Source organism: Fusarium sambucinum, chromosome II (assembly GCF_050947815.1).
Source record: "Fusarium sambucinum isolate potato_lamoka chromosome II, whole genome shotgun sequence".
Classification (NCBI taxonomy): Eukaryota; Fungi; Ascomycota; class Sordariomycetes; order Hypocreales; family Nectriaceae; genus Fusarium; species Fusarium sambucinum.
The window spans coordinates 6,095,874-6,110,370 of NC_139293.1; the positions used below are offsets into that span (position 1 = coordinate 6,095,874).

At 49.0% G+C, this 14,497-nt stretch overlaps 6 protein-coding genes across 6 annotated transcripts; 3 read left to right on the forward strand and 3 right to left on the reverse strand.

The window, feature by feature from the left end:
* Positions 1–680: 680 nt before the first annotated feature.
* Positions 681–2,323, forward strand: FSST1_008984 (Pre-mRNA splicing factor PRP21 like protein-domain-containing protein; the record flags this gene model as incomplete). The annotated part of the gene is made up of 2 exons (XM_083225919.1): positions 681–1,962; positions 2,013–2,323. 2 exons carry the CDS (start codon positions 681–683, stop codon positions 2,321–2,323), a joined length of 1,593 nt encoding a protein of 530 aa, XP_083084945.1.
* A 1,095-nt stretch (positions 2,324–3,418) lies between these two features.
* On the forward strand, positions 3,419–4,082 carry FSST1_008985 (Phox homologous domain-containing protein; the record flags this gene model as incomplete). Its single annotated transcript, XM_083223882.1, has 2 exons — positions 3,419–3,559; positions 3,660–4,082. 2 exons carry the CDS (start codon positions 3,419–3,421, stop codon positions 4,080–4,082), a joined length of 564 nt encoding a protein of 187 aa, XP_083084946.1.
* Positions 4,083–5,046: 964 nt separating this feature from the next.
* On the reverse strand, positions 5,047–6,365 carry FSST1_008986 (mitochondrial carrier domain-containing protein; the record flags this gene model as incomplete). Its single annotated transcript, XM_083225920.1, has 3 exons — positions 5,047–5,259; positions 5,317–6,061; positions 6,166–6,365. The coding sequence occupies 3 exons, from the start codon at positions 6,363–6,365 to the stop codon at positions 5,047–5,049; spliced, it is 1,158 nt and encodes a 385-aa protein (XP_083084947.1).
* A 666-nt stretch (positions 6,366–7,031) lies between these two features.
* On the reverse strand, positions 7,032–9,055 carry FSST1_008987 (uncharacterized protein; the record flags this gene model as incomplete). Its single annotated transcript, XM_083225922.1, has 3 exons — positions 7,074–8,473; positions 8,537–8,650; positions 8,965–9,055. 3 exons carry the CDS (start codon positions 9,053–9,055, stop codon positions 7,074–7,076), a joined length of 1,605 nt encoding a protein of 534 aa, XP_083084948.1.
* A 1,886-nt stretch (positions 9,056–10,941) lies between these two features.
* FSST1_008988 (Sm-like protein LSM7) lies at positions 10,942–11,485 on the forward strand (the record flags this gene model as incomplete). The annotated part of the gene is made up of 3 exons (XM_083225923.1): positions 10,942–11,137; positions 11,192–11,263; positions 11,355–11,485. 3 exons carry the CDS (start codon positions 10,942–10,944, stop codon positions 11,483–11,485), a joined length of 399 nt encoding a protein of 132 aa, XP_083084949.1.
* A 473-nt stretch (positions 11,486–11,958) lies between these two features.
* FSST1_008989 (PAN-complex poly(A)-binding subunit PAN3) lies at positions 11,959–13,810 on the reverse strand (the record flags this gene model as incomplete). The annotated part of the gene is made up of 3 exons (XM_083225924.1): positions 11,959–13,470; positions 13,517–13,611; positions 13,666–13,810. 3 exons carry the CDS (start codon positions 13,808–13,810, stop codon positions 11,959–11,961), a joined length of 1,752 nt encoding a protein of 583 aa, XP_083084950.1.
* Between the last annotated feature and the right edge of the window lie 687 nt (positions 13,811–14,497).

Consider the following 14,497-nt stretch of genomic DNA (forward strand, 5'->3'; position numbering starts at 1 on the left):
CCTCTACCTAGTAGCTTTGACAATAGATCGAAACGTCGGGGCTTATATATACCTCCTACTTAAGCAGTCTTTCACCTTACAAGAAAGCTTAGAATATATAGAAATATGTACATAAGCTAGTAGGCTAGGTATCTAGCTGTGCGTACAACAGCTTCTGTTTCATTACTCCGTGCCCAGGATGGGCAGGTATGGAAGTACTCCAAGATGTCGGGATCAGATCTTGGGTGACCATGGATATCTTGTCATAAGGATTTCATTGTTACCAGAGCATATGCAGTGCGATAGCTAGAAAGTGGATTTTTAATAATTCTTCCTACAATACCTAAAGAAAGTTAGTCCTCTATTAGGCTACTGGGTAGCAGAAAAAATAGCCTCCTAAGTCTGAGGGTGTAAAAATAAGTAGTTTAACAACTATACTCTGAGAAGCATAAAGCGTCTTACTATTTTCGTCTCTTATGATTCCAGCGATCAATTTTTCTGATACCCTGAGGTTAGGTTAATAGCTGATTAAGAGTACCTCAGCGAAAATCGCGGAACAATAATCATCCGTTCAACAGCTTCGCGTCGCTAGGTAGGTGGTACCTTGGTACATGCTAGATAGAGCACTTCGAAATTTCCCAACTCGCTTTCTGAGTAGCATCTCCATCAGCCTTTAAGCGCGTCCTTCGATTCTCCTCACAATGGCAGCCGTAATAACCAACGGCGATGCCGCTGCATCCATTCTCGACGATATTAAGCCCCCGGCTGGTGTTGTCCTCCCTCCTCGCGAAATTCGAAATGTCCTTGAGAAAACTGCCGGCTACGTAGCGCGCAATGGCGCTGTCTTCGAGGATCGTATTCGCGACAAGGAGCGCTCCAACCCAAAGTTTAGCTTTCTCAACCCTTCCGATGCCTACCATCCCTTCTATCAATGGCGACTTGATGAAGTGAGGAGTGGACGTGGTACGGCAATCGCTGCTGGCCGCGCGAATGAACCTGCCGCCGAACCTCTCAAGCCCCAGGGACCCCCGAAGCCCATCGATTTTTACTTCTCTGCGCGAACGCCTCGCATCGCCCGAAAGGATCTGGACGTAATCCAACTTGCAGCCTTATTTGTTGCTAAAAACGGGCGGCAATTCATGACACAGCTGGCTCAGCGAGAGGCTGGCAACCCGCAGTTTTCATTCCTTATTCCTAACCATACTCTCCACAACTTTTTCCAGCATATCGTTGATCAGTACACAACCCTTTTGCGCGCGAGTGGTTTGAGTGGAGAAGGTGGAAAGCTTCAAGAAGAGCGTGTAAGAGAGCTTGAAGCCAATATCAAGGATAAGTTCCTTGTTCTTAACCGCGCCAGGCAACGAGCGGAATATGCCAAGTTTGTCGAGTCCGAACGCCAAAAGAAAGAGGAGGAGGAAGAAAAACAGAAAGAAGAATTCGCTCAAATCGATTGGAGCGACTTTGTCGTCGTTGAAACCATTACTTTTAACGAGGCCGATGACCATGCCAACCTCCCCCCTCCAACGAATCTTTCCGATCTCCAGTACGCATCGCTCGAAGATCGTAACAACGCATCTATCAGTGCCAGCTTTCGAATCGAGGAAGCTATGCCCGACGAGGATACTAGTTACAACGCATATCCCAACCAGCCTGGTGCTTACCCTATTGCTCCTCAGCAACCAGCCTACCAACCGGCTCAGATGCCCCCACCAATGCAGCCTTATGCTCATCATCCACAACAAACACAGCGATCTGCGCAGGAAGAGGAAGAAGAGCGACGTATCCAGGAGCGCGCAGAGCAGCAAGCACGCAAGCAGCACGCTACTGCCGAAGCACGTGGTGGTGCTCCTCCTATGAAGATCAAGGAGAACTACGTGCCACGCGCAGCACAAAAGGCTGCTAACAGACAAGGTGCCCAGATGGCTCTTTGCCCCAACTGCAAGCAGCAAATCCCCATGAACGAGCTCGAGGCACATATGCGAAGTATGTTTACCAGCCCCGCCAGCATGACCAGTATGCTAATCTTTTCATAGTTGAACTCCTCGACCCCAGTTGGAAGGAGCAAAAGGCCAAGGCAGACTCGCGCTATGCCTCGACCAACATTTCCCATGTTGACGTTGCAAACAATCTGAAGCGTCTTGCTAGCCAACGCAGCGACGTCTTCGACCCCGTGACCGGACAGGCAATTTCCGAGGACGAGCTGGCGCGTAGAAAGAAGGCTGCTATTCACAGCTACGATGGTGCCATGGACGCTAAGAGCCAAGCACAGTTGGGCCATATGCAAAACGTTAACGTCGAGGAGCAGATCCGCGCCATTCATCAAAAGTTCGCCGACAAGAAGTGAAGTATTTGGTAGTTGGACAGATTGCCGATACGGAGATAATGAAGAAAAGACACCGGGTAACCCGCAAGCCAAGTGTCGGATTACGTCGGTCTTGTACATGGGCCATGTATAACAATGCATGTCGCGATAGGCGTTGTAGGTTCAGGCTCAAGGTGAGGCCCATTTGGAGCATGGCGTTTTGACGATTATACGGGCTTAACTTGTTTGATTCAGCTCAATTTTGCATGACACTTGGGATATCCTTGTGGGAACCCCCAAACGGACTCATCGCTCGAAGGTGGATGAGAATTAACTCTAAACCGTATGCGCCATGTGTGCCACATCGCTGAGTAGGCGTATGGCTAATATTTCAGCAACGACTAGAAATGTGTAGCACGTCTTCAATATTCTGACGCAACACGTTATTGGACCAGTATGGACTGGGAAATATTAATAATAGAGATTGTTTAAGTCTGCCGCTTCATACATGATAAGAGCTAGATCCTAATTAAATATAGAATCATTCATCAGTGTCTGGAGCATGCACACCATATCACTTACAACGTTTCGCAGACGCAAAAGATAAAACTTGCCGATCTAAACAAAATGGGCCTAAATTTAGATGCTGGCCAAATGGTACACATACAGTAATGTCTCAGTTGAACAAGTTCGACATTTTTATTCATCGCACTTTAACAATGTAATGTCGTATTTCCTCATGGTTACACAAAGCAATGAATATTGACGGACGCCGGAGGAGCCGAAACAGGTTTGGATTTTGTTTTCGTTAGTTGTAACACTACCTACCAACCTGAACAAAATAAAAACAAATAAAAAGGAAGCACGCGAGGAAGAGGTAGGTACATATGGAAAGCTGGATCCTATGCCTTTGACACAAGTACCCCGCCCTCTTTTCCCCCACCTCCAACTCCAGCCAACCTCATGCGACATGACAGCCCGAACATCATACCTCACCTCGACCTCCACTTTACAAAACATACCACGAGCCTCTCTTTACTCCCATTGCGCCTGCTGTCAACCTTTGACTCTAACGCTCTTGATCGCCCATATATATAACACTTCATAGTTTAAGCTCACCTCTGCAACCCTGCCACTATGGCGTCCGATCAGGACAACTCCGGCCTCGATGCGCCAGGCTCGCAATTCCACCGACCAATTCTACAATCTATGCCCGATACGCGCCAACAAAGCTTTGACGAAATCTACGGACCTCCTGAGAACTTCCTAGAGATTGAGGTGCGCATTTCTTCAGCCTCCCTCTCTGCGCTCTGCCACCAGACCCAGAGAGCCATATACACACATACATACAGAAAGGCTTACAAAGCGCGCTATATAGGTCCGCAACCCAAGAACGCACGGCATGGGCCGCCACATGTATACAGATTATGAAATTCTCTGCCGCACAAACATACCGGCGTTCAAGCTGCGCCAGAGCAGCGTCCGTCGTCGCTACTCTGACTTTGAGTACTTCCGCGACATCCTCGAGCGCGAGAGCGCCCGAGTAACCATTCCACCCCTGCCTGGCAAGGTCTTCACCAACCGCTTTAGCGACGACGTCATCGAGGGTCGTCGCGCAGGCCTTGAGAAGTTCCTCAAGATCGTTGTTGGTCATCCCCTGCTGCAGACAGGGAGCAAGGTTCTGGCCGCCTTTGTCCAAGGTGAGTTTGTCGCTAAATCCATCTTTGCCATCATGATGCCCCGATTGACACCTTCGCAGACCCCAACTGGGACCGCAACGCTTGGTGACGCCTCCGTCTAATCTGGCCATTCAAAGCCAAGTCATCTTCTTGTTCTCGCTCCCCATCTCCGGTTTCAACTCCGCGTCACCCTCGAAAACTTCGCAAGCGAAATCCAGCTTTTACCCAACGAGACTCACTCCTCAACAATATGCTCTCGCCCTGATAACAGAAGTAAACCAATCAATGAGATGATGGGGGAGGAATCGCATGGAATCGCATTCCTTTTCATGTACATACTGGTGTCTCTTATTCTTGCAAGGGCGAAAAAGCAAATTCTGGTCCAGTCGTTGCATTCAATCTGTTTAAGACCGTTCGTTTCAGTTCATGTTGCACATTTCCTACAATGCAGTTTTTGTTTTCTTTGGTTGTCGTATGGGGCACATGACAATTACTTGATAGACTGACTGTCTTATATCCACATATTTTGCTCAGTATAATCATAGCTAGTAACAGCTTGAATGAAGGACATAAGCGCCTGAACCTAACATAGACATGGACCTCAATAAATGATACAATTTGGCACCAAGCCATTGCTTTATTTCGTCGTGAGATACATGAGTTGGTCATTTCCTGAATAAAACATCCGTAATATGGTACATGCGATGTGTGGTGATATCATGAGAATGTACGTGTGCCTGCCTCCTATTATACATAATTTCGTATGAGTATGTGATTTCTTGATTCCCTTCTACCAAACCAGCCACTCGCCAAACGCCGAAAGCAAAAGACGTCCCTTTCACGCCGTCACCCCTTTTGTTGGTTTTTCGTAGTCTCTTCATGCCCCAGCCCCTGTCTAAGATCCCAGATATTGTACATGACACAGTCGTCAGTGGTGTTTTATGAAGCATGCGAAGCTTCATAAGAACCCGTGGCAGATATTGTTACAAGTTATCAGGTGAGACCCGGAGTGGAGTCCGGCACGGACGCTCCACATTGTTGGTCTTTGCCTCATCTGATCAACTACTCTCTCACCCATTCAACGCCCTATGCAGGCGTGTGAAACAACCGAAGAATACCTTCATACATAGCGAACATGATGGCGGCGCTAGGTACCGTTCGCATTAGGTGAGGAGTCAGGCCTCCATAAAGGCCCATCAAGCCCTCTTCGACCCAGACGAGCTTGAAGCATTGGACTAGGCCGGTATACTTGGGCAAACCGTTCTCCATAGGTGCCTGTCGCAATCGCGTTCGGGCAACCTATTGTATTCTTGTCAGCATGTCCCAAGACACAAATATTTCACGTCAATGGCGTACCTCATGGGGATAAGCGATAACAGCAGCAACTAGTTTGGCGCTTCCAGCAGCAAAACCTTTTCCAGTCCAGTCCACCGTCTTGTCCCACCAAGTCTTTTCACGGCCGCTGCGGACGATCTCGTTATGTCTACGGGCCAAGGCGACCTTCATCTGTTCGTACAGCATCCATTGCATCGTGGATTCAACAACACCAAGGTAGCTAGCGCTCATGCCACGGTAAAGACTTCGAATGCCTTCGTCGCGGAGAATCTGGCGTATACAGTCGTAGCTATTGCGATACTTGCGCATTTGGGTACCGCCGGCTGCCACGTTCTTGTCCAGCTGCAGACGAGTCTTGATCATCCAGATAGGGTTTGTAGCCGTCGAGGTAATAACACCAGCGGCTACACCTGACGATAGATGAACCCAGGGAGCTTCTACACCATTGTTGAAATGTTCCGAGATCAGACGCTTTCCGTTACCGTATACATAGAAGTTGATGGACCGAGCAGGTACAACTCCGACAGTGGTGGGGCCGAGTCCCTTGAAGAGTGCTCGCCAACCCTCATTCTTGTACACGGAGCTGAGAATCTGAAGGGTGTCGTTGAGATGATAGAGTGCGCTTCGAGCGGGATTAAGTCGCCCAAGAGTCTGAACCTGAGCTTCGCGTTGGGCTCGAATCTGGGCTTGGTAGAAATCGGATTGTAATCGGGTTTTAAGCACATCGAGAGGAGCTGTTATCGCAGCAGCAGTCATTCCTCCAACACTAGAGGTCACCATAAAGTCAGTCTTACAGTTCTCCATGAGTCAATCTCGCGGCGAGCGAGCTACATGGTAAGTCCCGTAGTAACGAAGAGAACTTTTACGTACCCTCCAGCGAACATGTGCACCCAGGATTTGGCAAAGGGCAACGCCTTGACGTTGCCCTGAATAGGCGTATCATCGGGAAGGACATCGCCAGTCTCCCGTGACTGAATGAGTGCTGAGTGATCGATTGGCGAATGCGTATGGTTGAAGGGTTTCTCGTCGTCACTAGTCATGATTGGCGATGAAGTTTGGTGATGCGACATGGTAAGAAGTAATTTGGTCCCAAAACAGTAAGAAGTTTCAGACCCTGGACAGTGATTGTTCTATCGGCTTTCCTTGTTTTCAAGTCGCTACTAGTCGTCTCTACGCGGGAACACCGGCTGTTGTACCAAGCCTAGGGCAGCTCGTCTGTCGTTTAATAAAAGAGCATATAAGACGAAAGCATCGATTGGGCGTAGGAGGAGGGTGTATCCTCAGGGATAAAGAGAAGGAATGCTCTGCCTCTCTTTATTGATCGAAAAAAAAAAGATGGAGAATCTTTTCATGAATCAGCGAAGCGGTCGGTAGGATCAAGTCCAGTCAATCGCCTCCCGCAGGTAAACGAGCGACGACCAAAACTTTTTTTCTATGACTACATACTACTGGACGCGCCTCAGTCTGTAAAGTGGCGCTGTGGCGGGTCTATGGAGTATACTTTCGTTCTGCCTTAATTGTGGGGCATAAAGATTCGGTATCAACCTATGAGTCCACGCCGATATCAGAGTCTCGTGTTGCAGTGTATCTTCAACCCAGAACAAGACGGAGTATAAGTCAAACAGCATATATGTTTGACATAGCTTTATATTCATTGTGTTCGTCACATATTACCACTTCCCGGTACATGGCCCCTACCGCGCTCCTGCCCTCGCTAGGTAGGACTTCCTCTTCGTTTATGCATAAAACGCCAAAGGGGTTATTCTAACTAGACGGTATCAGCTGGGTGACGGATTTAACGAACCATCACCACTTCTGTACGTACTATTCGAGGCTATCGTCAGCGAACTTGTCATGCCTGCAGCGCTCGTCCCGGTTTGCAGGGTTTCGACCGAGTGATTGCTATGGTCCGATCTAGCTGTTTGGCTCATCCCGAATGGGAGTCGATGTCGTTCAGCACTCAGGTCGAAGCGATGCATTGATGCGGTCGAGGGCTCCATTGTGCTAGGTAGATGTGCGTTGTCCCTACTGGGCGGCCTTGACCCTTCATCTGTCCCGTATGTCCCCGGTGTTCTTTCTCCTGGAGTCTTGGCGGCGTCTTGCCGATCTCCAACTCGATTGGAAAGCCCATCCTTAGGATCCAGTGTCTCGGTACTCGGTCCAGTGTCGGATTGTCCATCAACATCCATCTCATCCCTAAGTCCCATCTCTCTTTTGAGCTGTCGAACCTCTTCGTCTGTGACTGTCTTCCAGCTACACTTAGCATGCTTCTTAGTACATCCTGAACATGCCGTCAGGTGCTTGACACACTCTACCCGTAATCTTCGACACCGATCACAGGGTGGTGTAATGACATCCCCCTTACCTAGCTGCTCAGTTCTTTGTGCGATCAAGGGTCGGAAAGCCGCCTCGCGACTATCGATTGCAGGTTGCACTATCGTTTCCACGGCATGGCCATATCGTGACCCATGTGTTTGAGACTGAGCTGTGCTGTGAGATGGTGATGGCTGACCTAGTGCAGTTATAGGCATTCCTGTAACTGATGCTGACCGTGATGGGGGTGGTGACGCTGAAGCTGTAAGGAACTGCTGCAACAAATCTGCATGCAAATCGTACCCAGCACTGAAAGTAGTGGCTGTCCGTTGGGAAGCGTTACTCGCTGTATTGTTCGCTGACTGATATCGCGACGCCGATGGGTCTTGCGTGCTACGACGCCGGCGAATATCTTGCTTTCGTTGACCGAGGCGATGGTTGAGTATGCGGGCCCTTGCCGCTACTTCGTCAGCTTTCTTGTAAAGGATGGACGTTCTTTGTTCTAGAATATCCAAAGTCGCCAACTCTGCTGTCTCGTCCTCCTCGAGAGGGTGATCGAGGGGAAACCGATCCAATGCACCAGACCACACCAAGCGCCAGTCATCTTCCAGAATCTCAACCTGTGAACCTTTGAGAATAAACTGGCAGCATCGGGAGCCGTCTGGCTTCTGAACGAGATTGAAGTCCTTGGGATTCGATCTAGCGAAACTGACAACGTCAAGCCAGCTTATGGGGTTGGAGAATGGCTGGAGCGGTGTTGTCTTGATGGGACCATCGAAAAACTTCTCGATGCCCCTTAAAAGTCGCGGACCAGTGAGTTTGGCTCCAAGACTTGCTGCAAGACTTTCATGTCTATCTAGGACATCTGAGGATGGGTGTTAGCTAATGGTCTCCCATGTTGATTTCATGGAACATGTCAGATTCTTACTCTCGTATTCGCCGATGAGGCCAATGATGTCGGCAAAGGTGTCGGCATCGCCCTGAACGAGGCTCAAGTGAGAGGCATTTGATCTTGAGAGATAATGGATGTAGCCGGGAACGCCTTGGATGTCAGGTTAGCATATCCTCAAAGCGAACAAGCTGTGCCAGACCACCGAGACAGAAAAGTCAGATACAAAAGCAACAAGCATATGCGCTCCTGGAGGAGTCAGACTAGATGCTGCGTCTGGAGAAGGCTGCTAATTCAAAGCGCTTGTCTTTTTGCGCGCGCCTCGGGGCGACAACATGCGTTGAGCAATGTGGAAAACGCAAAGACACACAATATGTCTTATGCGCGATGCTACGAATGGACGTCTCAGGATTTGAGGCGACACAACACGGTACAGCGCTAGATGGCTGCCACTGTACTGAACATACCTTGAAGAGATGTAGGAGCACGTCCTGGACCACCAGCATCATCGACGTCACGCTTTCGTTTCGCGGGTTCCGAGTCTGAAGTATGACCCATGGTGGATAGCTGCGGTATGTTGGTCAAGAGAATAGATATAGTAGCAGTTCGTTTTCAAGCGTGAGAGTAACCAGAATATGGCGCCTGCGTTATCCGACAAACTAGCTGGCCGAAATTGAGGCTTAGCAGGCCTATCTTGCAATCCAAATATGCTTCTGCGAATTGCACAAAGTAGGGAGGGTGTCAGGGCGTGTCGAAAGATTTGGCGACGCAGATGAGAGTCAGGTGAGTGGCGGAATGTGACAAGGTTGGAGTCAGGATGGCAAGCAAGGTGAGAAGAGTGAAGAGAGGAGGGGACAACAGAAGCGGTTATTGAAGATTCATGGCGACGGATTTAGGTTGAACAGAGTTGATGGTGAATAAAGGGGACAATGTGTCGATCTGCAGTGTAAGCCTCAGGAGAGATCCAGATGCAAGTAAATGACCGCCAAGAGGAGGACAGTTTTCGATGGACAGTCGCAATTGCTCAATTTGACCCAGAACAGAAAATCCCTCGTGCAAAATACCGCACTCAGCTACGAGCGGTCTAGTTGGAGACTCTTAGTGGGCGAGGAGGAGTCTTGTTGATCAAGAAAAGGAGATTGAAGAGGGTCGAATATTCGGGACAAAAGATCAGAAGGGCATGCGGGAAAAGAGTCTCGAGCAAGAAGAAAGTGCCGGGACGATGTGGGGGGATAAGGTACCAACTGGATGAGAGGACGGGAGTATGGCGGCGGCTGGAATGAACTTGACTGGAAAGTGCGCCAAATTGAGGACTTTCCCTACTACCAGCCTCACCTCGCAGGGGATGTACCACTGTAAGAACCTTAATGGCAAAGTTGAAATGAGGTAGGCCAAGAAAACGTGGGAGAAAGACTACCTAAGCAAGTACTGTAGGCAGTGGTATTCAGACAAAGAGAGAGGAGAGAAGCGTATAGCGGACCAACGGACTCACGATCAAATTAGTGCAACCTGACTTCTTTAGGACAGTCCATAATCAACTTAGAGAGGCCTCCTTCATACCTAACAGAGGCGGCATATACATGCAAGAAAACAACTCATTGACCGTGACCGACAGTTGTGAATGTATATCGCTTACTGTCTGCCAGGTGCATATACATATCTACCTAGGAATCTTTGTATGAGGCTGTGCTGTTGCTTGTAGACTACTAGTCTGGTAGGTACGGATGGAGGGATGGATAAACGGCGGTAACGAATGCATAAACCTAGGTTGGTCTCCCATGTATCATTGACGACGCCATGATCTGTCTGAACGTTGCTTCCCCGAGGCACGCGAGCTCACCCCCGCTGTCTCAGGTTGGTTGTCGATTGCTTCAGCCCGCTCGCGACCATCTCCAATAAAAGTTAATCGCGTGATTAGGAACTCGGGGTAGGATCTCGTGGCATTCACATGTTGCTAATTCAGACTCATCAATGATTGGCTGAATCGTAACTTTTGAGAAATACCATATTTCAGAAAGACTGGCTTTTAATGTTGGTGGTTCATCTCATTAGAAAAATAGGTACCTAGTCTTGATTATCGGGAAATAATTTAGAACAAAGTATTCGTAACGTGCAACTGAACTATTTTATTCCCGTCTTTTGATCCTAACATCCTTTTTCATGCATCCGAGGCGGCTGGCCAAGCCAGCTCCATCCATGTCAAGCTCCCGTCTCACTCTCATTATCACAAACCGATTTGACTACCTCGCACCCAAACCCACACATACCACCCCACAGAAAGCCCGAATCTGCACACACTTTGGCCCAGATCCGTACTAGTAATTCACCCCACCAAAGCATTCACAAGTTCCAACGACGTCTAACCCAAACACCCAAGCAAGCTCATCAACAATCTCTCGCCCACCCCCATCTCCCCCTACCCAACCCCCGACCAAAAATACGCCATGTCCGATAGACCCTCACACCGAGGTGGCCGCGGCCAAGGATCGCATCCTCGAGGTGGACGCGGAGGTGGTCGCGGAGGCGGCGGCGCGGGAGGCGCTCAGCAGGAGCGCGAGAGGCCCAAGAAGGAGAACATCCTTGACCTGGCCAAGTACATGGATAAGCAGATCACCGTCAAGTTCAACGGTGGCCGTGAGGGTACGTCCGCTCGATTTATGCGCCATCAAGGCAACGTGCTAACTCTGTGTGCAGTCAAGGGCACGCTGAAGGGCTATGACGCTCTCATGAACCTGGTTCTCGATGATGTACACGAGGTTGTTCGAGGTATGCCACGCGATTACATATACGCATTTTGTCTTCTCCCTTAATTATTCTCACACTTTGCATACTTCCGCGGCTAACACCATCATTACAGATGACGAAGGCAACGAGTCTACTCGATCCCTCGGTCTTGTGGTGGTACGAGGCACCCTCCTTGTCCTTGTCAGCCCCGTCGACGGCAGTGAAGAAATTGCCAACCCTTTTATTCAAACGGAGGATGATTGAAAATACAAACAAGCGGACTGGAAATGAACATCATGACGATAGTGAAGAGTAAAGTGCCTGGTTGAGCGACGGCCACAAAATCTGCAGCCGTGTCACGCAAGGCTCGACAACTCAAAGAGGCGGAGCAATTACTTAGACGGCCCTCTCCAATTATACCATTTTGGACTATGTATGGGGTCACAAAGGGCCGCGCAGTGCAAATCCACTAGGCTTCAATCGTGCGATTACCACGTCACTAGCCGGATTCAAAACTTATATTCAAGGCAATAGACCATGTTAATAAAGCAAAGCTAGCTTTGTATGCATCTCGCTGAACCCTTTGCCCTACACAAACTTCTGATATATCTGAATTCCCACTCTATAACGATCAGTCGTGACTTGGAATGAGGTGGGCCCGCAGTAATCCAAGGTTGCACTCTTCCAATATAGTAATCAAAGTGTTGGCCCAAGTTCTGTCGTAAACCGAAGTACTATCAGAAGCCTCGTCCTGACTTGCTCCCTTTCACAAGTTCGCCAAAGGCATTCGCCAGCATCTTTTTGAGCTCTTTGTAGCTAACGAGAAAGCTGGTCTGTTCGTCTCGACTTGTGAGACAGACTCTCTCATCTGATCCAATATCTAGCTTGTTCATGCATCGAAGCATGTGTCCCATGTCCAGGACTGGTTTGCCGTTGTTATCAACTTGGTGGAAAACGTAGTCTCGGAAAAGCTTAAGCATATAGCGTTCGCCATTCTCGGCCCACGCTCGATCCCCCTCAAATTCAGGCCGTTCGTTGATGGTTGCAAGCTTCATCATCAACCGCGCAGCCCTTCCATTTTCAATCTCCCGCATCACGTCGGTATTAGCCTTATCTAAAGCTTGCAGATTCTGGTCAAAAGTGGAAGCAATTCGCCCAGCGATTCCGCGTACAAACTCCTCAATGCCTTTCTGAGCGGGAGGTTGTTGGGGTGTGAGAAGCCATAAAATAGTATCTCTTATCTCAACAGAATATACCCTGGACATTTGTTCCAACGACATCTGGTAGTTGGTCAGGTGTACTGGCAACGTGTTAGTTGTCAAACAAAGCAGCAAGCGTCCGAATTGGATAAAGTCTTCTTGCTGTAGCTCCTGAATCGGTCGGTGTGCATCATACTGCACAACATCGAGGATGGAGCATGCACTGAGACGAATTCGGTTTGTATGAGTCAAGATGATCTTGCTCGGATCAATGCAGCGTGCTGCCAAGTTGGTCGAATGGATAGATTGGAGAGCATTGGCGATCTGTGAGATATAGGCCCAGAGAACGTTTTCAGCAACGGGTGTTTTCGCTTGGAAACGACTACCATGAGTGGTGCTCGGAGTTAAGTGAGCCTCAACAAGTGTCTTTGAGAGAGGGTAGTAGTCTTGCACAAAAATGAGCGAACTATCTCCAAAGGCACGCGTCGTAAATGCATCGTGGATGGTCACCACGCTGCCATTGTTAATGCGTCGCCATTCCTTCACAAGTCTGATTGCATGTTCGTTGGTTAGCCTGTAACCTTCTAGCCGCCTTAAGCAATAAAGGTTGCCTGTCTTGGTTGCCGTAGCTTTGTAGACCCAACTGGGGTAGCCAAAGATATTAGCATTTTTTCGATGGGTCGTGTCCAATGGCACCAAGTTGTGGTAGTTATCGAGTTGTGGTAGCTGAGAGTTGGGGAGGACTTGGCCGGCTGCCTCGAGCTTCCGGGCAATCTCTTCGCGCTCCTTCTCAGGCAGGAAGAAGTCGTGCGGTACACGATGATAGGACATCAAGTCATCCCGATGGGGGGCCACCGGGAAATACAGATGGTGTTGGAGTGGTTGGACGGGTGTTGCAAAGGCGTTTTGCGCTTGGAAATAACCTGGCCCGTGGGCACCGAGCGTAGGGTCTTCTGCATAAGGGTTAAATTGGGGAGTGGTAAGGCCTTGATTTGCAGTAAATGGGTCATAAGAGATCCCGCCATCTTGGGCGGAGCCATTTGTCGTAGTCTGCCTCATTAGCATTGTCTCGGCATCTGATGTGATTGTGTCTCACCGTATTGTTTATGTCAAACGTAGGTGTGAATTCGCGGACAGACCCAGGATTGAAGAGGCTATTATCGCCATCTTGCAGACCCACGGGGGTGGCAGCTTCACATATTGTCAGTCAAGTTGAGAATTACAAGGACATATAAGGTTCCGTACAACCCAATCCACGTGGAGTAAATGCGGGAGCGCTTGCAGCCTGGGAAGAGAATGTTGGCTTCTTGCTACCTATGCCGGCGGGTGTAAACGAGGGCGAGTCGACGTTTAGTGATTTTTTGGATCTATGTTTGTCGCTGTCAGCCATCCTGTTAAGTCAACGGAACATGTCCATGGATAAGAAGAGACTGTGGGCCTTTGGAAGATTAACCAGAGTCTAAAACAAGATGAGACAGTGAAATACGATAGAGTATGATCGGGATGGGTAGGTAGGTAGTTATGAAAGATTTTGTAAGTCAATGAACAGAACAAGCAATGTATGGCTTGGACAACTCGGGAGAAAGTTGGCAGATAAGTCATTTGTGATGATAAAGGCAAGCACCAGCCGTTAAGCAAAACGTAGAGGCAGGCACCATAAGTGGCTGCTGCCACAGCAATGAACCTTTAGACTCAAATTGCGGCAGGTGCGATCCATGATTGGAGTCTCTCAAATCACATTACCAATTCAGCGAACATGGATAGTGGCGGGTAGGGACTTTTCTGGCCCACGCGTGTAACCAAACCAAAGTCGAACTTTGACACAGCGAGCTTTCGCATGATGGGCTATCAAGCACCAAACGATCATGAGCAAGATTAACCTACATATCTGAATTGGAGTTATTTTTGTTTTGATCATGGCTGAACGCGCAGCCTTGGTCTTCGTAGCGACAATGGCCATAAATAAGTACGTTCCGGCACAAGGTATCTTTATTTTCTAAAGACGCCCAAGTCAGTGTTTGTTTAGGCTTTAGGATAGGCGGGGCGTTCTATGATCGGGAGGGTAAACGAACCGCGT